The 26085-nt window shown below is 46.6% G+C and overlaps 1 protein-coding gene across 4 annotated transcripts in view; it reads right to left on the bottom strand.

Annotated features, from left to right (window-relative positions):
* MGLL (monoglyceride lipase) overlaps positions 1 to 25736 on the bottom strand; it is a 79319-nt gene extending 53583 nt beyond the window's left edge. The window contains exons 1-2 of one of the 4 annotated variants that reach the window (XM_040358976.1): positions 25614 to 25736; positions 15146 to 15286 (exon numbers count right to left, since the gene is read on the bottom strand). In XM_040358976.1, coding sequence (XP_040214910.1) covers positions 15146 to 15270 — 125 coding nt within the window. In that variant the 5' untranslated portion in view covers positions 15271 to 15286; positions 25614 to 25736. Of the gene's footprint in view, positions 1 to 15145; positions 15287 to 17624; positions 17719 to 25609 lie in introns of those variants that run through there. The other 3 variants (XM_040358973.1, XM_040358974.1, XM_040358975.1) reach the window with 3 other exon arrangements.
* Positions 25737 to 26085: the final 349 nt, after the last annotated feature.

Below are 26085 nucleotides of genomic sequence, written 5' to 3'. Positions count from 1 at the left end.
TGTCCCTTCCGCTGCTTTTGCATCTCTGGGGACGATGCACATTCATCAACAGCAGATGTTTGGAGATTAACCTTTTCCAACAGCCGCTGGTCACAGAGTGATGGGAATCAAAACTGTGTATTTTATTCTAACAGTTCAGCTTACACAGTGGTGGTCAACTTTATTGATATAGGGGGCCTCAAGTGCGGCCCCCCGACGTCAACGAAAGGGACAAACGTAAAATTCTGTGAATACTTAGCGTCAGAGATAGCAGACACACAGAAGGATATAGTAAAAGTCTATGGATACGATACAGGACATGATCAGAGACTGTAGACATGATACAAGAAACAATCAGAAACTGTGGACATGATACAAGAGGTAGTCAGAGACTGCAGACATGATACAAGAGATGGCCAGAGACTGCGGACATGATACAAGAGATGGTAAAAAAGATTGCAGACATGATACTGGCGATAGTCAGAGACTACAGACATGATACAAGAGATAGTCAGAGACTGCGGACATGATACAAGAGATGGTCAGAGACTGCAGACATGATACAAGAGGTGGTCAGAGACTGCAGACATGATACAAGAAATGGTCAGGGGCTGCGGACATGATACAAGAGATGGTCAGAGACTGCAGACATGATACAAGAAATGGTCAGGGGCTGCGGACATGATACAAGAGATGGTCAGACTGCAGATATGATGCAGGAGATGGTCAGAGACTGTGGACATGATACAAGAGACGGTCAGGGGCTGCGGACATGGTACAAGAGATGGTCAGAGACTGCGGAAATGATACAAGAGATGGTAAGGGGCTGCAGACATGATACAAGAGATGGTCAGAGACTGCAGACATGATACAAGAGATGGTAAGGGGCTGCAGACGTGATACAGGAGATGGTCAGAGACTGCAGACATGATACAAGAGATGGTCAGGGGCTGCAGACGTGATACAGGAGATGGTCAGAGACTGCAGACATGATACAAGAAATGGTCAGGGGCTGCAGACATGATACAAGAGATGGTCAGGGGCTGCAGACGTGATTGAAGTCAATGCATGTAATACTGCAGAGGCGGGGGGCGCCGGAGAGCCTCGGAAAGGCCCGAGGACACCTCGGCTGACCTCGGAAAAACCTTGGAAAGACTCGTGAACGTAGTATTTCTGAGTCTTTCAGAATGTCTCCGAACCGCACCGTTCGGCTCCGGCGCCCCCCACCTCCGGCCAAACACGGTACTGCACACCGCTTTGGCCTGAATCCTGCTCGTTTTGCGAGTCAACACTCGCAAACCGAGTTAGGATTTTACAAAATACAGCGCTCGTATTGCGAAACGCTCGTTAACCACGTTACTCGCAATCCGAGGTTCCACTGGTATGTCATTGAATCTATAGTATGTAAAAATGTTGTGTTATAAATAAATAAATTGCGTGACTACACCTCCTGCTTTATCTCCATGCGGTTGACCATGAGTCGCAGTCTGTGCGGCTCGTTTCCGCTGTTTGTGACATCAGAAAGGGAAATAAGGATCTGCGGTTCTCCACCAGCCGTGGAATGCAAACCCCTTGAGAAGACAGGTAGCTATTGAAGGTTGCACAGCAGTCTCCGCTAAGCTGCAAATCACAAAGGCACGTCTCTAATCTGACAGCTCCACAATGCAATTTAAACATCCATATTGATTTATCCGGCAGCCGGTGAAGTACAGCAAAGGCACGTGCTACATCTGCCTGCCATACAAGGCTTAACCCCATCACCGCTGAATAAACAAGGTAGTAAAAGATACTGTAAAATTTTCTAGAGAGCCTGCAAAACTCCGATAAGACGGGCAATGTTTTATGGTGCTGGAAGTTGGAACTGTTCAATAAATTTATATGATGGCTTTATGTTGCTGACAGTAAACCTGTAGGATCGTATATACTACCTTTTATTACGGAGGAAAAGTCAGAAACGGGTCCCAGAACATATCTCAGCATTCAAGAGAACCTGTCAGTCTATAAAAAAAAAAGTCTCCTGCACTAGACAAGTAGCCAGATTCACGTTCGCATTTGTGCGTGAGCATGGGTAGGGAGGGGACACTTTCATTTTTTTTTTATTAATTAATTTAAAAAAAATACACTTTTTTACATTTTATTTAAATTTACATTTAATTTAAAGCGGTTGTAACCCCTCTTGGCCATTTTTACCTACAGGTAAGCCTATAATAAGGCTTACCTGTAGGTAAAATGAATAAACATACACCGTTAGGAGATATTCACCCTGCATGCAGCCAGCGGCATCACTGGCACATGTACTCTGAGGCCGCGTACACACGACCGAACATGTCCGCTGAAACTGGTCCGCGGACCAGTTTCCGCGGACATGTCTGATCGTGTGTAGGGGCTAGCGGACAGTTTTCCAGCGGACAAAAGTTTCTAAGCATGCTTAGAAACTTGTCCGCTGGAAACCTGTCCGATCAGACATGTCCGATGGAAACGGTCTGTGGACCGTTTTGATCGGACATGTCTGCTGGGAGCTTTTGGTCTGATGTGTGTACACACCATCAGACCAAAATCCCCGCGGACAGAGAACGCGGTGACGTAGAAGACACCGACGTTCTCAATTTGACGCATGCGCGGGATTTCGGTCTGCTGGTTAGACGTACTAACCAACGGACATGTCCGACGGACAGGTTTCCAGCGGACAAGTTTCTAAGCATGCTAAGAAACTTTTGTCCGCTGGAAACCTGTCCGCTGGAACTTTTGCTTGCTGGAAACCTGTCCGCTAGGCCCTACACACGATCGGGCACACAACGGGCGGACGGGGGACGGGAGGTGACGTCATGCCCGCAGTCTGCCCGAGACTGTGTGGCCGGAAGTGGGTGCAAATACCGGTCTTTAGACAGGTATCTGCACCCCCCTCCCCCTGAAAGGTGTCAAATGTGACACCGGAGGGGGGGAGGGTTCCGATCAGCGGGAGTTCCACTTTAGAGTGGAGCTCCGCTTTAAATGTGTTCCCTGGGAGTTACATAGTTAGTCAGGTTGGAAAAAGACACAAGTCCATCCAGTTCAACCAAATAAATTCATAAAATACAATCCCATATACACAATCCTATTCCCACAGTTGATCCAGTGAGTGCTTGCTAACTGTGTGTGGGAGGTGCTTTGACTGGGGGAGACAGAGACCCGTGTTCCTGCTTAGCAGAGGCACAAGATCTCCATCTTCCCCTCTCACAGAACTGTGATCCGCCTTGTTTACATAGGCAGACCGCTGTTCTGTCTGCCTCGGGAACGATTGATGGTTCCCGGCGGACCACTGTGACCAATCACAGTGGGAGCAGGTCGCCGGCGGCGCACATGCGCATCCCTGACCCGAAGAAGAAAAAACACGTACAGGTAGCAAGGGCCGCCCTGCTGCATTATATATACACGCGGGGGTGGGGCGGTCAGGAAGGCGGTTAAAGTGGAGTTCCACCCAAAAGTGGAACTTCCACTTTAAGCACTCCTCACCCCCTTACATGCCACATTTGGCATGTCATTTTGTTTTGGGGGGGGGGGAAGTGGGGGCTTTGGTAGGAGTGGTCCTTCCTGTCCCACTTCCTCCTTCCACCCAGGGGCACGTGACAGGTCCCAGGAGATCGCCTGTCCACTCATAGAGGGCAGCCGCGGCTCGCGCATGCGCAGTGAGTGCCCAGCCGTGAAACCAAAAGCTGTCACGGCCGGGTGCCCACACTATGAATGGAGGCGCCGGCCGTAGAGGGGGGGAGAGGAGCGGAGCTCTGGGCGGCCATGTCGCTGGACCATGGAGCAGGTAAGTGTCTGTTTATTAAAAGTCAGCAGCTACAATAAACACTAAAAGGCTGGAACTCTGCTTTAAACAATAAAACCTGGTCAATGCAACCAGGATTTTCATTCTCCAATTTTAGTAAATCTCCCCCATTGGCTCTTCATGCTGCTTCTTTCTCTCCCAGTCTGAGCTCTGCTTTACAGAGATAGCAAGAGCCTAATAATAAGTCAAATTCAAGGATTAAAGCGTAGTTCCGGCCACAATTTCACTTTTTAAATATAAATACCCCTGTAATACACAAGCTTAATGTATTCTAGTAAAGTTAGTCTGTAAACTAAGGTCCGTTTTGTTAGGTTGTTACAGCATTTAGACACTTTATAAAATAGAAATTGACTGGGGCCATCTTAAGTGTGGGCATCTGTATGACTTCCTGGATTTCAGCCTTGCAAATCTCGCACATGCTCAGTGCTGCACAAGCAGTGTGAGATCAGGTTTCAGCACCTGTGCTGTCCAAGTCACATGATTCTTTGAGACTGGGGAATGCACAGACTCCTGGAAAGTTACACCCACTACATTCCCAGGAGTCTGTGCGGTGCATTAAGCACCTAGGTGCAGGAAGTGGGAAGATTAACTATTCTGCCTAGCAACAACACTTTGAAGGCATCTAAAAAAAAAAAATTCGTAAAGGACTAATGACATTTTTTTTAAAACTACTGATGTAATGTTATATTTATGGGTGGAACTCCACTTTAAAAAAAAATTATAATACATAAGCGATGCATTCATGCATTCAGAGCTGCGTTAATTTGTGTCTTTTATATCTGCCTGGAAATCAGCTTATAGCCGTGTTTCTCCTATCAGTTCCAGGGGGACACCGTCAGCTGGGGTTATGTTCTCCCGTGGGGGACGCGGGGCGATGCTGACGCTCATCTCGGCTGATCTCATCCTGAGTTTTTCTAAAATTGCTCGCTGGAAAGAGATATATAATATATAAATCTAAAAGAAGTGTCCTTTCTGGGCTCCATAACCGTCAGACAGGAAGGGGGGTCACTATACACGAGCGCACACAGCGGCACCGAGACGGCCACAAGTAGCCGTGAAATGATGTGCGATTTCTGCGATTGCTCCGTCCACTTCTTCTTTACGGCAAGCGTCTGCTTTGCTAAAATTTCCATTAGCAGGCCGAGGGCTTTGGAGTGACCTTGACAGGCATCTGCGACCTTGGAGAGCTCAACCTGCAGCCAGGCTTAGCGGAATTTACTGCGGTTAGGATAATAATTACCAGATAACTCGTCACGTCAAACGACAGCGCTGAAAAACCATGAACTTGACTCCCCGTCTCACCTTCTGCTCATTGAGCTCAATAGGTTCTCTCTTCACTCTCCATTTATGAGCCTTAAGCCGCGTACACACAACCGTTTTTCATGACGAGAAAAATGCCATTTTTGAAATTGGTCGTGAAAAACGGTCGTGTGTAGTCTCCAGAGCGTTTTTCTCGACGAGAAAAATGTCCGTTAAAAATTTGGAACATGCTCTATTTTTTCTCGTCGTTTTTCATGTCGTCGTTTTGACGAAAAAAAATCGCTGATCGCCGCCATTAGTAGTAAAAAAATAAATAAAAATGCAATAAAACTATCCCCTATTTTGTAAATGCTATAAATTTTGCGCAAACCAATCGATAAAACGCTTATTGCGATTTTTTTTACCAAAAATAGGTAGAAGAATACGTATCGGCCTAAACTGAGAAAAAAAACTTTTTTTATATATTTTTTGGGGGATATTTATTATAGCAAAAAGTAAAAAATATAGAATTTTTTTCAAAATTGTCCCTCTATTTTCGTTTATAGCGCAAAAAATAAAAACCGCAGAGGTGATCAAATACCACCAAAAGAAAGCTCTATTTGTGGGAAAAAAAGGACGCCAATTTTGTTTGGGAGCCACGTCGCACGACCGCGCAATTGTCAGTTAAAGCGACGCAGTGCCGAATCGCAAAAAGGGGCAAGGTCCTTTACCTGCATTTTGGTCCGGTCTTAAAGCGGGAGTTCACCCGAAAAACAATTTTTAACATTAGATTGATGCTCATTTTGTGAAGGGGAATCGGGTGTTTTTTTTTAAATCGAAGCAGTACTTACTGTTTTAGAGAGCGATCTTCTCCGCCGCTTCCGGGTATGGGCTGCGGGACTGGGCGTTCCTATTTGATTGACAGGCTTCCGACGGTCGCATACATCGCGTCACGAGACGCCGAACGTCGGTGCGGCTCTATACGGCGCCTGCGCACCGACGTTCGGCTACTTTCGGAAAATCGTGACGCGATGTATGCGACCGTCGGAAGCCTGTCAATCAAATCGCTCTCTAAAACGGTAAGTACTGCTTCGATTTTAAAAAAAACACCCGATTCCCCTTCACAAAACGAGCCTCAATCTAATGTTAAAAATTACGTTTTTGGGTGAACCTCCACTTTAAGTGGTTAAGACGGCTCCATTCACTTACATTGAATTTCTCACGTGGGGCAACACAAGTCGGGTCCCAAGTCGCTGTAGTGTGAACCGGCACTTATTCAAATCTAGTGGAACCAATTGCCTTCAGAAGTCACCTAATTAGTAAATAGAGTCCACCTGTGTAATTTATTCTCAGTATAAATATTAACGAATCACAATACATTTAAAAAAAATAAAAAAAGCAGTAGAGCCGGCGACACGCTTCAATGAGCTGACCCCATCCATGGCTTCCCACACACAGTTCCCAGATAATATATCAGATGACAAGGTCAGTCACCTCGGCTATCAGAGAAACGATGGTGGAAAGTCGCATGGTGGGCGCCGGTCACTCAGTAATAATGACAAAGGGTCACGGGTTCAGGTTACCCTGACCAGCGCTCACGTGACCCGATGTAAAAATGGCCGACCTCTGGCACAGTGACCGCGCCCAGCCAGTTTTGCTGGACGTTATATAAAAAGCAATTTGCATTCCAGGTTAGACTGATGGGACCCCCCAATATACAACGTACTATAGATCGCTGGGTACTGTCTGTGTAGGGTGGGCACAGGAGATCTATTGTCTGCTCTGCACCAATCACAGGAAGGTATCCTTGTTGGGGAAAAAATATATATATCACCATGCAAGGCCGCCATTAGAAGGGCCCCGGACAGGCGGCACCACGGGCCTTCCTGCAATGCAGGTTACATGCGTTGGTGCACAGCAGTGCCATTTATATTAAGATGGCGCCACATTCATCTGAATTGCACCCAACACACCTTCCAATGGACCTTCAGGAAATATTCCTCTAGCAGTGCAATGCACCTTAGTGTGCTGCCACCAAGGTGGATACAAATCAATGATTTGATTTAAATCTGATTGTTTTGATTTTTATTCAATTTATTTTAATAAAATGCTTTTGGAGTAAAAATCTTTCTAAAGAAAATTGGCTATTTAAGATACATTAATAATTTAGTTTATTCAGCATGAAATGGAGCTTAGTTATGTAGCATGAGGCTGTGTATTCTGCAATACTCATTCAACGAATCCAAGCTTTCCACGCTGAGATAACATGCACTACATTGATGCAAATATAATAGATGACATTGCTTGTCCCCAAATATGAGAGATGACATCACTGCTCCCCAAACATAATAGATGACATCACTGCTCTCCAAATATTATAGAAGATAATTGCTCCCCAAATATTATAGATGACATCACTGCTCCCCAAATATTTTAGATGACATCACTGCTCCCCAAATATTATAGATGACATCACTGCTCCCCAAATATTATAGATGACATCATTGCTACCCAAATATGAGAGATGACATCACTGCTCCCCAAATATTATAGATGACATCATTGCTCCCCAAATATGAGAGATGACATCATTGCTTCCCAATTATGAGAGATGACATCATTGCTCCCCAAATATGAGAGATGGCATCACTGCTCCCCAAATATTATAGATTATATCATTGGTCCCAAATATTATAATATTTGGGGAGCAATGATGTCATCTATCATATTTGGGGAGCAATGATGTAATCGCTGCTCCCCAAATATGAGAGATGACATCATTGCTTCCCAAATATGAGAGATGACATCACTGCTCCCCAAATATTATAGATTACATAATTGCTCCTCAAATATAATAGATGACATCACCGTTACCCAAATGTGATTGATGACATCACTGCTCCCCAAATGTGATAGAGGACATTACTGCTCCCAAATACGAGAGATGACATCACTGCTCCCCAAATATTATAGATTACACTATTGGTCCCAAATATTATAATATTTGGGGAGCAGTGATGTCATCTATCATATTTGGGTAACAATGATGTCATCGCTGCTCCCCAAATTTGATAGATGACATCATTGCTCCCCAAAAATAATAGATGACATCATTGCTCCCCAAATATGAGAGATTACATCATTGCTCCCCAAATATAATAGATGACATCATTGCTCCCCAAATATGAGAGATGACATCATTGCTCCCTAAATATGAGAGATGACATCACCGCTCCCCAAATGTGATTGATGACATCACTGCTCTTCAGATATGATATTTGACATTACTATTCCCCAAATGTGATAAATAACATCACTGCTCCCCCAAATATGGGAGATGACATTATTGCTCCCCAAATATGAGAGGTGTCATCACTGCTCCCCAAATATGAGAGGTGTCATCACTGCTCCCCAAATATGAGAGATGACATCACTGCTCCCCAAATATGAGAGATGACACAACCGCTCCCCAACTAAGTGTGCATGAAAATACTCCTCGGGTATCAGTCCTGTATAGAGAACCTGTTCTACCTGTTCTTATCTATAAATATAACACGACTCGTGTACACTGCAAATACAATCACATCACGTGAAAAGAGAGGAAGGAAAAAAAATAAAAAGAAAGGTGTCGAGAAATAGAAAGACACACAAGGTGATTGATTTTCAATCAATTTTGGCCAGATATTGATCTAAATAGATTGATTTTGTTAAAAAATGTGCTTAAACGATCATTGAGCTGTTACTCGGATTACAGAAGTAATTACAATCAGCTGAACATTAATGAGAACGGCCTGAAGATGGTGGAAGTAACTGCAGAACGATCGATCGGATCAGGATCTGCATTGGGCACAAATTATATTTAAATAATCGATTTCTGCCTGAATCAAAAAGTCATCCGAGTAATTTATCGGCCGATGAAATCTGTACATGTGGGTCGGCGTAGGACGTGATCTGCGACTTCCATCAATCTGTGTCCTTTTATCATTACACTGGGGAGAAGAGCGGGGGGCACCCGAAGGTGGGCGGGATCTCCAGTAACCACGGACGCAGTTGTCAGAATACCTGGACGGTGGCTGCATGCGCTGATCGAATGTCAGTTTTTTCACGCTCAAGAAAAGCCGATCATTAGATCAACTTCTCTTGAGCGGGAACGCCATCGACGGATCGAAGTTTGCCTGAATTTTGATCCATATATAGCCAGCTTTAGACTGGCTTTTAGCAGTGCTGTCTTTAAGGCAGGGCAAAAGGAGCAGCTGCCCTGGGCTATGTCATTGTTGTGAGGCCCAAAGCAGCTGCCCCATACTTGCCAACTATCCCAGTATAAATTCCCTTGAAGTTTTAGTCCCGTGCTGTGTCCTGATATCTCAGTGTGAAGTTCTGTTACTAATGCTGCCCAGCTCTACCCTATTGCCGTGTACAGATTGCTCATCTACAGACCCTGGGCCAGATCCACGAAGCGTTTACGCTGGCGTATCTATTGATACGCCACGTAACTTCTAGTTTGCTCCGGCGTATCTTTGTTTTGTATCCACAAAACAAGATACGCCTGAAGCTGGGCTAGATCCGACTGGCGTACGTCTTAGTACGCCGTCGGATCTAAGGTGCATATTTACGCTGGCCGCTAGGTGGCGTTTCCGTCGATTTCCGCGTCGAGTATGCAAATTAGCTAGATACGGCGATCCACGAACGTACGTCCAGCCGGCGCATTTTTTTGCGTCGTTTCCATAAGGCTTTTTTCGGCCTATAGTTACCCCTGCTATATGAGGCGTATCCTATGTTAAGTATGGACGTCATTCCCGCGTCGAATTTTGAAAATTTTACATCGTTTGCGTAAGCCGTTCGCGAATAGGGCTTTGCGTAGAATGACGTTCGCGTCGTAGACATTGGCTTGTTGCGGGTTAATTTTGAGCATGCGCACTGGGATACCCCCACGGACGGCGCATGCGCCGTTCAGAAAAAAATGTATTTACGTTGGGTCAAGATGTATTGCCATAAAACACGCCCCCATCTCATCCATTTGAATTGCGCGCCCTTACGCCGACACAGTTACACTATGCCGCCGTAACTTACGGCGCAAATTCTTTAAGAATCCGGGAAATACGCTGTAAGTTACAGCGGCGTAGTGTATCCCTGTGTTTACACGCAATTAACTTGTATTGATATGTAAATTGCGGCTACATTAATATGTAACATATCTGCTGACCGGCGGCATTGATATGTAAATAGAGGCTGCATTAATATGTACAGTAAATTGGTGGTCAGTGTAAATCCCTCCTTACATTGGTAGTCACTGTGAATGCTAATATTACAATAGTGGTCAGTGCAAATCCGCATTACCTTGGTGGCCAGTGTAGAAAACCCCCTTTATTGGTTGTTGATGTAAAATCCCCCATTACATTGGTTGTTAGTAGTGGTGCAACGGATCGTCACCGATCCCTCCGAAAGGAGCCTAGCCTAGCTGCGGAGCGGCAGCCATCTTTGCCCACCCAGCGGCGGCAGCCTAGGTGAGCACTGAGCAATAGCATGCAATTTATGGTGGCTGTGATGGGAATCTGATGTATGGGGGATTCTGATGTAAGGGGGCTCTGATGGGGGATTCTGATGTATGGGGGCTCTGATGGGGGATTCTGATGTATGGGGGCTCTGATGTATGGGGGATTCTGATGTAAGGGGGCTCTGATGGGGGATTCTGATGTTGGGGGGCTCTGATGTATGGGGGATTCTGAAGTAGGGGGACTCTGATGGGGGATTCTGATGTAAGGGGGCTCTGATGGGGGATTCTGATGTATTGGGACTCTGATGGGGGATTCTGATGAAAGGGGGCTCTGATGGGGGATTCTGATGTATGGGGGCTCTGATGGGGGATTCTGATGTATGGGGGCTCTGATGGGGGATTCTGATGTAAGGGGGCTCTGATGGGGGGATTCTAAAGTAGAGGGACTCTGATGGGGGATTCTGATGTAGGGGGACTCTGATGGGGGATTCTGATGTAGGGGACTCTGATGGGGGAATCTGATGTAGGGGGCTCTGATGGGGGATTCTGATGTAGGGTGCTCTGATGGGGGATTCTGATGTAGGGGGGGTTCTGATGTATGGGGGCTATGATGGGGGATTCTGATGTATGGGGGCTCTGATGTATGGGGGATTCTGAAGTAGGGGGACTCTGATGGGGGCTTCGAATGTAGGGGGGCTCTGATGGGGGATTCTGATGTATGGGGGATTCTGATGTATGGGGGATTCTGATGTATGGGGGCTATGATGGGGGATTCTGATGTATGGGGGCTCTGATGGGGGATTCTGATGTATGGGGGCTCTGATGGGGGATTCTGATGTAAGGGGGCTCTGATGGGGGGATTCTAAAGTAGAGGGACTCTGATGGGGGATTCTGATGTAGGGGGACTCTGATGGGGGATTCTGATGTAGGGGACTCTGATGGGGGAATCTGATGTAGGGGGCTCTGATGGGGGATTCTGATGTAGGGTGCTCTGATGGGGGATTCTGATGTAGGGGGGGTTCTGATGTATGGGGGCTATGATGGGGGATTCTGATGTATGGGGGCTCTGATGTATGGGGGATTCTGAAGTAGGGGGACTCTGATGGGGGCTTCGAATGTAGGGGGGCTCTGATGGGGGATTCTGATGTATGGGGGATTCTGATGTATGGGGGATTCTGATGTATGGGGGCTATGATGGGGGATTCTGATGTATGGGGGCTCTGATGTATGGGGGATTCTGAAGTAGGGGGACTCTGATGGGGGATTCTGATGTAGGGGGCTCTGATGGGGGATTCTGATGTATGGGGGATTCTGAAGTAGGGGGACTCTGATGGGGGATTCTGATGTAGGGAGACTCTGATGGGGAATTCTGATGTAAGGGGACTATGATGGGGTATTCTGACGTAGGGGGCTCTGATGGGGGAATCTGATGTAAGGGGACTCTGATGGGGTATTCTGAAGTAGGGGGACTCTGATGGGGGAATCTGATGTAAGGGGACTCTGATGGGGGAATCTGATGTAAGGGGGCTCTGATGGGGGAATCTGATGTAAGGGGGCTCTGATGGGGGAATCTGATGTGTACATTTATGATTTTTTTTTGCTGATCCGAAAAATGATCCGATCCATGACTCTGACCTGAGGATCGATCCGATCCGTGAGTTTTCTGATCCGTTGCACCCCTAGTTGTTAGTGTAAATTCTTCATTACATTGGTGATCAGTATATTCCCTTTACATTGGTGGTAAGCGCAGAATTGCCCTTACACTGGTGGTCGGTGTAAATCCCCCCCCTCCCCTAACACTGGTGGTCAGTGTAAATCCCTCCCCCCCCAACACTGGTGGTCAGTGTAAATCCCTCCCCCCCCTAACATTGGTGGTCGGTGTGGGGGGGGGGGGGGGGCCCAAGAAAATGTTTGCCCAGGGTCCAATCAATATTAAAGACGGCCCTGGCTTTTAGCAGGGAAACTTTTGACCGATAACAGCCCAGCAAACAATACAATCCTGAGCGGCTCCGGTCTCCAAAGTGAAGGTATTCCAGCAATGCTGACACGCCGGCTCCACCCGATCGCCCTTTTTTCAGACAACGATCGCCCTTTTTTTTCCCCAGCTGCATTCCGCAGGGCCGACACGGCCAGGAACGTACAGAAGGAATCTATTATAGGCGGAGGTCCTATGTAGAATAAATATAGAATGTATACATAGCTCACAGATATTTAAATACGTCACACGACGCAGAGCTTCTAAATGAAGACGTCAGGAATTGTTTTTCGATCGTTTTCTGCCCCTCCCCCGCCCAGTTTAATGATAATTCAATTTGCATAATGATTCAGCTGTAAGGTTTCTTGTATTTACCAATAAATTCCAATGACATTTTCCCCCCGATGTCCTAGTTTCATAAATGCCCCTTCTCTGCTGCCTTAGAGGAAGACAGTCATAACTTATAGAAGAATATTCGTGAATTACAGATCGAAATCCAATCACTAAACTCTCATATAAGCTTTAATCTGCTTATATGTTGTGCCTTCCCTGATAATTCCCCCCCTCCCCCATCAACAGGATAATGAAATTATTAAATGCAATGTTTCCGTTTTCATTCCATACCTTCTATTAGAACTGGCGATGTCATCACTGGGACTATGGGCCAGATTCACGTAGACTAGCGGCGGCGTAACGTATCGTAGATACGTTACACCGCCGCTAGTCTACGTGAATCTGGCCCATAGTCCCAGTGATGACATCACCAGGTCTAATAGAAGGTATGGAATAAAAACGGAAACATTGCATTTTGTAGATACGTTACACCGCCGCAAGTTTTCATCGCAAGTGCCTGATTCACAAAGCACTTGCGATGAAAACTACGCTGGGCGTGTGCCATTTAAATTAGGCGCGCTCCCACGCCGGACCTACTGCGCATGCTCCGTTTCGTAACTCCCGCCGTGCTTTGCGCGAAGTGACGTCATTTTTTCGAACGGCGACGAGCGTAGCGTACTTCCGTATTCCCGGACGTGTTATGCAAACGACGTGAATTTTAAAATTTCGACGCGGGAACGATGGCCATACTTTATACAGCAACACGATTGCTGTGTAAAGTTAGGGCAGGTCAAACGACGACTAAAATTGCGACGGGAAACTAGAGTAGCGGCGACGTAGCGAACGTGAAAAACCGTTGTGGATCGCCGTAACTGCTAATTTGCATACCCGACGCTGGTTTACGACGCAAACTCCCCCCAGCGGCGGCCGCGGTATTGCATCCTAAGATCCGACAGTGTAAAACAATTACACCTGTCGGATCTAAGGGCTATCTATGCGTAACTGATTCTATGAATCAGCCGCATAGATACTCTGAGAGATACGACGGCGTATCAGGAGATACTCCGTCGTATCTCCACTGTGAATCTGGCCCTAAGTGCTTCTCTATGCGCTGCAGGTGTAATAAAAAAAAAAATAGACCCTCCCATCAAGGCATTTTGATATTTGCATAACTCCTCCCAAGATCCAGCCCACCGCTTGTTATCAGGACTGAGGCTGCATTCACACCTGAGCGTTTTGTCGCCTTAAGCGCGACGCCCCAAAACGCTAGAGGGGGAAAAAATACATTGTTCTCTATGGAGATGGTTCACATCTCCACTCCAAAACGCCTGAAGCCTTAAACAAGTTCTGGACCCTTTTTTGGTCGCTCGAATTTGGGCGTTTTACATTGGTGACCCTAGACCTGTAAAAAAATTGCGGTAAAAAACGCTGCGTTTTGTCGCGGCAAATCGCGGTAAAAAATGCTGCGTTTTGTCACGGAAAATCGCGGTAAAAAACGCTGCAAAACGCTACGCTCAGGTGTGAATGCAGCCTGAGGGCTCTCGAGAGGAGTGCTGTGATGGTTTTAGGAAGCTATATATAGCCCCGCCCACCAGCCATTATCTGCCGGTGTAATAAAAAAAAAAAATCTCGACCTATGAAATCTCTGAGACCCGCCCATCAAGGCATTTTGATATTTGCATAACTCCTCCCGCGTCGGGCGGACGTACGTTCGTGAATCGCAGTCTCTCCCTCATTTGCATATTTGAATCGAAAATCAATGGGAACGCCACATGCGTCCAGCGTAAATATGCGCCCACTCTACGCCGGTGTAGGCAAGTTACGTCGGTTTGATGAAGCCTGTTTTTAGGCGTATCTTAGTTTGTGAGTCCGGCGCATAGATACGACGGCGCATATTTGCACTTACGCGGCGTATCTGGAGATACGTCGGCGCAAGTGCTTTGTGAATCCGGGCCATATTTTTTTTTTTATATTTTGGGCCATATTTGTTAAAAGACAAAAAGCATTAAAAAAAAAAAAAATCACAATTTTTTTCACTTATTACTTACTTTCACTTATATGAGCGCAACTTATTTTTATATAATATTATGTACTTCTGCCTTGCAGCGCTGGAGCTCTCGGTTTGAATCCCAGCCAGGACTTTATCTGCATGGAGTTTGCATGTGTCTGGTGTTCGGCTTATTCAATGGAGGACACTTATCAATACATCTGCCAATTATTCAAATTTTTCAAATTAGTGACCGCCCCCCCCCCCCCCCCAAATCTTTTACAAATGTCCCCCATCATTTTACAAAGAGAAGATTTCGGGCCGTACCTTGGCGGTGCTTCCGGCTTCCAGTATCTGCAGAAAATCTTCTGCCCGTCCTGGTTGACATAATGCTGCGCTTCCTTCTCTGGGGCCTCCGGAGGACTCGCGTCGGGGGCGCCGTCTTCAGGCATGGTGGAAGGGTGCCGCCTAAAATCACAAGAAGAGAATATGTGAAAAAACGGGGTGAGTCATACGACCTGGGGGGGGGGGGGTGCTCAGGGTGGAAAGGGGTGGCCTACCATTGCTGATACCAAGCAGATCATCCCTCCAGTGCTCCCTCTTGTAAAAGCAATCCAAGGGGCTAACTAGCCGCTGGATTGCTTTTACAAGCAGCAGAAAGGGACCTCCCCCCTCCCTCTCTTCCGCCGCCTTCCGTGGGCTGTTCCACCCCATTGGGACACTCAATTGCCCAGCCGGCGGTTTGGCCGGCTGATCATAGAGGCGGACAAAGATCAGAACCGCTCTGTCCATCTCTATGATCTAGGAGCCCGGAAGCAATGAACATTTATCTCTTCCGGGTTCCCCGGCACCATTTTTAAAATGAAATTTGATCACACCGTTCTTGGCGTTTTCATTGCTTTTGAGGAATTTGGGATCTTATTGACCCCAGATCTCTCCATAAAGAGTACCTGTCACTGCCTATCGCTGTCACGAGGGATGTTCACATTCCTAATGATGGCAATAAAAGTGATAAAAAAAATTAATAAGAAAAAAATTCAAAAGAAACAGTGCAAAAAAATTAATTTAAGCGCCCCCGCCCTCCCCCCATGCAAAGGCGAACGCATGCGTCGGTCACGTACGCAAACAGGGATTGTCCCACACATGTGAGGTATCACTGCGAACGTCAAATTATGGACAGTAATTCTAGCACCAGACCTCCCATGTAAATCTAAAGTGGTAACCTGTACAGGCTAAAAATTACATTGTTTGTTGCCATTGTAGGCGTGTGACATGTTTGGTATCTATCCAATTTATTCTCTAGGGCCTCTGCTAAAATATATATATATAATATTTGGGGGTTCTAGAAATTTTTCTAGCAAAAAACAAAAAACATTAAGGGCCAGATCCACATACATTTACACTTGCGTCGCGTATCAGAGATACGCTACGCCGCCGTACCTTACCTGGCGTACTTTCAAATCCACAAAGATTTCGCGCCGTAAGTTACGGCGGCGTAGTGTATTTCTGGCGGCGGAATTCAAATCGGCGATCAGGGGGCGGGTTTCATTTAAATAAAGCGCGTCCCCGCGCCGAATGAACTGCGCATGCGTCGTCCAGAAATTTCCCGCCGTGCTTTGCGCGAAATGACGTCGCAACGACGTCATTTTTTTAACTTAGACGTGAGTTACGTCCATCCCTATTCACGGATGACTTACGCAAAAAAAAAAAAATTTCAACGCGGGAACGACGGCCATACCTAACATGGCAAGTCTATCTATACGCCACAAAATACCAGCTTTAACTATACGCCGGAAAAAGCCGACTACAGACGACGTTAGAAAATGCGACGGCCGCGCGTACGTTCGTGGATCGTCGTAAATCGCTAATTTGCATACCCGACGCAGAAAACAACGCGAACTCCACCCAGCGGGCGCCGAAGTATTGCACCTACGATCCGAAGGCGTACGAAGCCGTCCGCCTGTCGGATCTAACCCAGAAGCCGTCGTATCTTGGTTTGAGGATTCAAACTAAAGATACGACGCGGGAAATTTGAAAGTACGCCGGAGTATCAGTAGATACGCCGGCGTACTTGCTCTGTGGATCTGCCCCTAAAAGTTTTTTAAGCAGCTTTCAATTGTAAGAGCCTCAGACATTTCTAAAAGCGCCTAATAATAAAAAACATCAACTCTTCATATTTTCCGTCCTGGGATTTTTTTTTTTTTTAGTCAGGACAAGTAGATGGGAACCCCCGATTTAGTCCCTTAGACAAGTAGCTTTTTAAAAAATGTCCACAGCCCTGACGCATCAAATACGCATTAAAAAATTGCATCAAAAAAGTGTGTTTAAAAAAAAATAAAGGAAAAACGCACGAACCGCAACCTGCATAGGAGTGAACCGTCCTAGCCTATGGGCCCCTTTCATACCAGAACGCGGTGTGGGAAAGTCCCAGGAACACGCTGCCCTTGCCAGACGCATGCCATTCATTGTTCTTGGCACCCTAGCAATGCAACGCATTTGTGGCCACCAAACCACACGGTACCGAAACGCACCGAAACGCATGCCATGTGATACCAGGTGCTGCGCTTTTTTAAAGTAAAGGTTCCAGGACTTCTTTAGCCATTCTTTTGTATAGAAACTCTCCTGGTTCAGTCAGGGTTAAGCTACAAGGAGACGGCAAAGGGCGGATGGCGTTGGTTGAGATATGTGAGCCTTGAATGCAAACAACAAAGGAAACAGGTGCAGCTACACCCCCCCTCCCCCCCTCTCGTATATCACTCATTGTGGGTCTGGTAGATGGATATACACACACAGCTCACCCAGTTACCTGGCTGGTGCTCCCCCGGTCCCGCTTTACACCTGTCCCACGTCTGCCCTACATGCAAATAGAGATATTGACCGCAAACACGGCGAGCGTCCCGATCATCTGTGCTCTGTACACAGGAAGGAAATGCAATAAACTCGCATAATATGCAACCTGCAATTTCAGATGTCACTTTCCATCCATTAGAGCCATTTCACTGCTGATTGGTTGCTGCGGGCCACTGAACTTTGCTCCTCACCCTATTAAACCTGTAGATATCTAGGCACATCCCCCTGTACTTCCTCCAGAAATTCTGGTTTCCTTCCACACTTCAAAGACCTGCTGAATGGGGCCAAAAACAAACAAACAAATGTTACTAAGCTATTTCCTGTACTGGTCGAATGTATTTCATTAAAATAGAAAATATTGCAATTGGATCCCTCTAGATGGCGCTAGGTATCATAGGAAATTTCCACCATACTTAGTGCCATCTAGTGGCTAAATGCAGTATTTTATGTTTTAAATCAATCAGGAAATCGCCAAATAACATTCTGTTTTTCTTTTGCCCAATTTACACAGAATGGATGTACATGCTTTTCCACTTGGCATATTGTTATGTAATTATTTTTTATTTATTTTTATACATACCCCCCTATGTATGTACAAATTGGCTATGCACGTGTGTTATAGTATTCTGCATTCTGTCGCAAATACTCATTGCTTTCGATGTGAATGTAACATACGCCCAGCCCCATTCACGTACGATTACGCAAACGACGTAAAATACGTCGTCCATACCTTGCATGGGCTGCGCCATCTTTTTGGTGGTTTATCTTTACGCCGGAAAAACCCCTTTACGTAAACAGCGTATCGGGCGCAAGTACGTTCGTGAATCGGCGTATCTAGGTCATTTGCATATTCGACGCGTAAATCCACGTACACGCCCCTAGCGGCCAGCGTAAATATGCACATAAGATACGACGGCGTAGGAGACTTACACCGGTCGGATCTTAGCAACGGTGAAGCGTATCTCAGTTTGAGAATACGCTTAAAGATACGACGGCGCGCATTCGGACTTACGACGGCGTATCTACTGATATTAGATTTTCTGCAGATTTTTGTCTTCAGATTTAACAAAAATCTAAAAGACAAAAATCGAAAAGAAAATCTAATAGTGTGTATGGGGCTTAAGATTGCTTAACTACTTACCACCCGGCCACTGTACATATACGGCCCGGGTGGGCGCTCTCCCCTTCTGAGTGGATGTTCAGGAACTGCAGCTGCGCGATCCCGATGCGCTTGTGTCACCTGGACATGTGATGTAAACAGAGAGTCGGTTGCTAGGCGACCGACTCTCCTCTCACAGAAGTTGTCGGTGAGGAGAGGAGAGCCGATCGCTGCAGCCGGCCGGTGATCAGTGAGTATGAGGTGTTTTTTTACAGCTTTTTACTCACTGGCCTGGATTCAAGAAGCAATTGCGCCTGTGTAACCAAAGGGTTCCACAGCGCAATTGCTTACTTGCCCCGGCGTAACAAATGCTCCTGATTCAGGAACCTCGTTACGCCGACTGCAGCCTAAGATATGCGCGGCATAAGGCTCTTATGCCCGCATATCTTAGGCTGCATTCTTGCGATGGCCGCTAGGTGGCGTTCCCGTTGTGCTCAGCGTATAGTATGCAAATTGCATACTAACGCCGATTCACAACGTTACGTGAGCCCTGCGTACGCAGTTTACGTTGTTTCCGTACGGCGTTTTTCGCGTAAGGCTGCCCCTGCTATTAGCAGGGGCAGCCAATGTTACGTATACCCGTCGTTCCCGCGTCGCAAAATTTTAAATTTACGTAGTTTGCGTAAGTGATTCGTGAATGGCGCTGGACGCCATTCACGTTCACTTTGAAGCAAATGACGTCCTTGCGACTTCATTTGCCGCAATGCACGTCGGGAAAGTTTCCCGACGGAGCATGCTCTCTACGATCGGCGCGGGAACGCGCCTAATTTAAATGATTCCCGCCCACTACGTGATCATTTAAATTGCGCGCGCTTACGCCGGGCATTTTGCCGGCGCGCCCACGCAATTTACGGAGCTACTTCTCTGTGAATCAAGGGCAGCGCAGTAAATTTGCGGGGGCGCAGGGCAAAAACGTTGCCCTGCGCCTCCGTAAAAAAAGCGCAATTGTACCTGAATCTAGCCCAATGCATTTTTATAGAATTTTTTGCTGTGAAATTGACAATGGTCCCAAAAATGTGTTAAAATTTCCGATGTGTCCGCCATAATGTCGCGGTCACGAAAAAAAAAAACGCTGATCGCCGCCATTAGTAGTAAAAAAAAAAAATATTAAAAATGCAATAAAACTATCTCCTATTTTGTAAACGTTATAAATTTTGCGCAAACCAATCGATAAACGCTTATTGCGATTTTCTTACCAAAAATATGTAGAAGAATACGTATCAGCCTAAACTGAGGAAAAAAACATTTTTATATCTTTTTTGGGGATATTTATTATAGCAAAAAGTAAAAAATATTTTTTTTTTTCAAAATTGTTGCTCTATTTTTGTTTATAGCGCAAAAAATAAAAACCACAGAGGTGATCAAATACCACCAAAAGAAAGCTCTATTTGTGGGGAAAAAAAGGACGCCAATTTTGTTTGGGAGCCACGTCGCATGACCGCGCAACTGTCAGTTAAAGCGGCGCAGTGCCGAATCGCAAAAACTGGCCGGGTCCTTTACCTGCCTAAAGGTCCGGGGCTTAAGTGGTTAAGTAATGTGTCAAGGCAGATGTTGATTGTCCAAGAACAGGATGAGAGAAGTGAGTTGGGAAACTGCTGCGCTCTGGTTACATAATCCTATCAGTGGTGTTGTCAGGGGTCTGCGTAGGTGTTAATCATTGGATTTACATGGATGAATGAGTCAATTGACATGTCGCCGGGGTTTCACTGTTGAGTTATGGAACTTTAAGACCCAACATCTCTGTGAAGATTCTCATTTATCCAGGTCGTAGTGTAGAGCACAGTGGCTGCGTTTGATGGCACAGTGGTGGTATTTGATGGCACAGTGGCTGCGTTTGATGGCACAGTGGTGGTATTTGATGGCACAGTGGCTGCGTTCGATGGCACAGTGGTGGTATTTGATGGCACAGTGGCTGCGTTCGATGGCACAGTGGTGGTATTTGATGGCACAGTGGTGGTATTTGATGGCACAGTGGCTGGGTTTGATGGCACAGTGGCGGTATTTGATGGCACAGTGGCTGGGTTTGATGGCACAGTGGTGGTATTTGATGGCACAGTGGCTGTGTTTGATGGCACAGTGGTGGTATTTGATGGCACAGTGGCTGCGTTTGATGGCACAGTGGTGGTATTTGATTGCACAGTGGCTGTGTTTGATGGCACAGTGGCGGTATTTGATTGCACAGTGGCTGTGTTTGATGGCACAGTGGCGGTATTTGATTGCACAGAGGCTGTGTTTGATGGCACAGTGGCTGTGTTTGATGGCACAGTGGTGGTATTTGATGGCACAGTGGCTGCGTTTGATGGCACAGTGGCGGTATTTGATTGCACAGTGGCTGTGTTTGATGGCACAGTGGCGGTATTTGATTGCACAGTGGCTGTGTTTGATGGCACAGTGGCTGCGTTTGATGGCACAGTGGTGGTATTTGATGGCACAGTGGCTGCGTTTGATGGCACAGTGGTGGTATTTGATGGCACAGTGGCTGCGTTTGATGGCACAGTGGCGGTATTTGATGGCACAGTGGCTGCGTTTGATGGCACAGTGGTGGTATTTGATGGCACAGTGCTGCGTTTGATGGCACAGTGGTGGTATTTGATGGCACAGTGGTGGTATTTGATGGCACAGTGGCTGCGTTTGATGGCACAGTGGCGGTATTTGATGGCACAGTGGCTACCTTTGATGGCACAGTGTTGATATTTGATGGCACAGTGGCTGCGTTTGATGGCACAGTGGTGGTATTTGATGGCACAGTGGTGGTATTTGATGGCACAGTGGCTGCGTTTGATGGCACAGTGGCGGTATTTGATGGCACAGTGGCTACCTTTGATGGCACAGTGTTGATATTTGATGGCACAGTGGCTGCGTTTGATGGCACAGTGGTGGTATTTGATGGCACAGTGGTGGTATTTGATGGCACAGTGGCTGCGTTTGATGGCACAGTGGTGGTATTTGATGGCACAGTGGCTGTGTCTGATGGCACAGTGGCTGCGTTTGATGGCACAGTGGTGGTATTTGATGGCACAGTGGCTGCGTTTGATGGCACAGTGGCTGCGTTTGATGGCACAGTGGTGGTATTTGATGGCACAGTGGCTGTGTTTGATGGCACAGTGGTGGTATTTGATGGCACAGTGGCTGCGTTTGATGGCACAGTGGTGGTATTTGATGGCACAGTGGCTGTGTTTGATGGCACAGTGGCGGTATTTGATGGCACAGTGGCTGCGTTTGATGGCACGGTGGCTGTATTTGATGGCACAGTGGCAGTATTTGATGGCACAGTGAGGCTGCAATTGATGTTTTTTTGTCCCGTGATCGTGTCAGGGAGCTGCAGAACTGGGGGATGCCTGTGTAAACAAGGCATTTCCCTGTTCTGCCTAGTGACAGGACACTGATCGTCTGCTCCTGTCATCGGGAGCAGTGATCAACGTCGTGTCACTGGTAGCCCAGCCCCCACACAGTTAGAGTCACCCCCTAGGACACACTTAACCCCTTCCTCGCCCCCTAGTGGTTAACCCCCTTCCCCGCCAGTGTCATTTACACAGGAATCAGTGAATTTTTATAGCACTGCTCGCTGTATAAATGGTCGCAAAATAGCGGCAAAAGTGTCCGATGTGTCCGCCATAATGTCGCAGTCACGATAAAAATCGCAGATCGCCGCCATTTCTAATAAAAAACAAATTAATAAAAAAATGCCATAAATCGATCCCCTATTTTGTAGACGCTATAACTTTTGCGCAAACCAATTTTTTTACCAAAAAATGTAGAAGAATACGTACAATACGGCCTAAACTAAGGAAAAAAAATGTATATATATATTTTTTGGATATTTATCATAGCAAAGAGAACCTTCAAAGGCATGCTGGGTCTTATTGTTCCACAACTCAATAGTGGATTATGGTGAATGCCATCAAGCCAAGGCTGTAGACCACCGGCCTTTCTCAACATTTTCGAAACAGAGGAACCCTTGAAATAACTTTCTGATCTCAGGGAGTCCCTACTAACAGTTACTATACCTGCAACTCATGATACATTAGTGTGATGGTCAGTGGGAAGAGTGCGCTTTACACTTGTGGTCATTGGGAAGAATGCTCTTTACACTCGTGGTCATTGGGAAGATAACTCTTTACACTCGTGGTCATTGGGAAGATAGCTCTTTACACTCGTGGTCATTGGGAAGAATGCTCTTTACACTCGTGGTCATTGGGAAGAATGCTCTTTACACTCGTGGTCATTGGGAAGAATGCTCTTTACACTCGTGGTTATTGGGAAGATAACTCTTTACACTCGTGGTCATTGGGAAGATAGCTCTTTACACTCGTGGTCATTGGGAAGAATGCTCTTTACACTCGTGGTCATTGGGAAGAATGCTCTTTACACTCGTGGTTATTGGGAAGATAGCTCTTTACACTTATTATTGGGAAGATAGCTCTTTACACTCGTGGTCATTGGGAACAATGCTTTTTACACTCATAGTCATTGGGAAGATAACACTTTACACTCGTGGTCATTCGGAAGATAGCTCTTTACACTCGTGGTCATTGGGAAGATAGCTCTTTACACTCGTGGTCATTGGGAACAATGCTTTTACACTCGTGGTCATTGGGAAGATAGCTCTTTACACTCGTGGTCATTGGGAAGATAGCTCTTTACACTCATAGTGATTGGGAAAATAGCTCTTTACACTTATTATTGGGGAGAATTACCCCCCTTATAGATAGCTAAAAGGATCAATGGTGTCAGTGGGAACTTATCTGAGAGGCAGAAATTTCTAATTGCTCAAGGAACCCTTAGCAACATCTACAGCAGTGGTTCTCAACCTGGGGGTCGGGACCCCCTCGGGGGTCGAATAAAGATTCGCCAGGGGTCACAATATCCTGGGCTGTTCCTGAAGCCTGTACTGCTCTCCCAGCCTATTTGCGGCCGCCCAGCAGGGCTATCCCTGGATCCTGTGGCCACCCAGCAGGGGCTGTTCCTGTAGCCACTCAGCCTCTTCACAGGCGCCCATTCAGTTCATGACATGGCTGGGGGGCAGAGACTAGAGGTCAGTTGACTGGTGAGGAATGTAAAGTGGGAGGGGCTGGAGGAGACCCTATCTCCTGATTTCGGCATAGGTGTCACTGCTACGAGACACCACAAAGTCGGAGACACAGTGAAGCCTGAGACAGTGAGTAACACTACCTGTGATTATAGTTGCCATTAAAAGGACTCTGGGAGCGCTAAATGTCTGCAGGTTAGGGGCGAAAATTACTTGTCTTGCCTTGGGTGCTGACAACCCATGATACAAAAATAATTTTACTGTTAGGGGTCCCCACAACTTGAAAATTTTTATGAAGGGGTCACGGCACTAGAGGGTTGAGAACCACTGCTCTACAGGAACCCTAGGTTGGGAAGCCCTGATGAAGACCATGATGACATACCTCCCAACTTTTTGAGATGGGAATGAGGGACACCTATCAGCAAAAGTATGCAGGCATAAGACACACACCCCTTGCCACGCCCCCTTAAAGGAGAATTGTACAATAAAACAAGCTTGGTTAAACCCACAAGTGCTTTTTTACTGCTACTTTTCCTTTATATTGGCTTTTGAAATTTAAAAATGCAGCAATTTAGAAATCAGATGAAAGGTTTAGCGCTGGGAAACACTTTTTGATAGATAAAAGGTGCATTTTATATACAACTCTATAGATCAGACCAAAATGAGGGACAAATGAGGAGGAATGAGGGACAGAGGGACATTGATCCAAATCAGGGACAGTCCCTCGAAATTAGGGACAGTTGGGAGCTATGATGATGAGACTTGTAGTTCCACAAGAGCCACACAAAACTGGGTCCGCTGAGTCAAAGACCATTATTCAAAGCGCAAATTATATTAACCAATAACGACCATCTTTCCCATTTGTGTGCGCTTTTCACACACCACCGCAGCTCTTCGGGTTGGTTGCCTAACTTGAAACAAATAAATAAAACGGCCACCATCTCCAAACATAAAAAGCCATGCTCAGCATCTGAAAAGATGACAATCTGCACTCACAGCAGGGGGGGGGGGGACTCATAGGCATGCCAAGAAACTAGCGCCGGTAACCCAGGTCGCCCTGTACCCACCAGCATGTGCCACCAACAGACCCCTGACTTGCTTTTGCCGTTTCAAGAGAGCAATTGCACATACCTATTCCAGCAAACACAGGCAACAAAAAAAATAAAATAGCAAAGACATGTCTGGCAGCGGAGCCAAGAATTGCTTTTACTACAGAGAGTAGGAGGCAATATTGCCTTATCGAGCCAAGGAGCGTTAAATACCTACAGACACTTGAATTACCCCCCCACCACCACCATCTCATCCACCCAGCTGGCACGCTAGCTCACTCGCTCGCCTAACGATCAATTGAGGAAAGCATATTTTCTTGGGGGGGTCGATAAGGGGGAAAAAAAATTATAAAAAAAATCAGAGATACACAATGTTTTATCTGCTGGGGGATCAATAGATTTAATAGAGGGGAGCCAAGAGAAGAGGACCGGGCACCTGGCACAGCTGGAGAGGCTGCACCTTGACCACCTGGTACTGTACCTTCCCTTACCCCTGGCACTGCCCATGTAAAGACAGGTCACTGGCATTGCCTTACCCTGCAGGATGCTTTCACCCACCAGCATTGCAAAGGATGCTGCTGCTGCTGCTTACCCAACAATAGGGATGAGGGTGCTGCCTTTACCCTCCAACACTGGCAGCTCTTACCCACCACCTAGGAAAGGAAAGAAGGGAAGAGGATGAGGGGGGGGGTGTACTCTCTTACCCACCAAGCTGTGGTTGGCAGCCTTACCCAGCCAGAGAGCCAGCAGTGAGGTGTCCTAGCCCTGGAGTGCCATGCTGGTGATGCAGCTGGTGCCCAGCTCGGTGTCAGCCCTCTAACTGACAGCCAGCGCTGCCTGTGCAGCTGATCAAGAGGGGAGGGGCGGGGATAGGCAGATGAGCGGGCGGGGTCTCCCTCCCCGCTGTCACTTCTCCTACAGCTCTGGCTACAGCACGTGGTTGTCACTGGGGCGGGGCGGGATTATGCTAAGTAGGGGGCGGGTGACTTCTCAATTGCATGCTCCAGCTCTTAAAGGAGACGGTCCTTCTTTTTTTTTTCTTTCTTTTTTACGTTTTTTTTATTGTTTTTTTTTTTTTTTGCTCAGATGTCTTCTCCTTGTCTGGTGGGGAGGCTTGTGTATCATGATATGTTTGCAAAGATCGTCAGTGGGAAGATCTGGACACAGACAAGCAGATCCT

Source organism: Rana temporaria, chromosome 7 (genome assembly GCF_905171775.1).
Source record: "Rana temporaria chromosome 7, aRanTem1.1, whole genome shotgun sequence".
Taxonomy (NCBI): domain Eukaryota; kingdom Metazoa; phylum Chordata; class Amphibia; order Anura; family Ranidae; genus Rana; species Rana temporaria.
This window is presented reverse-complemented; position numbering and strand designations above follow the sequence as displayed.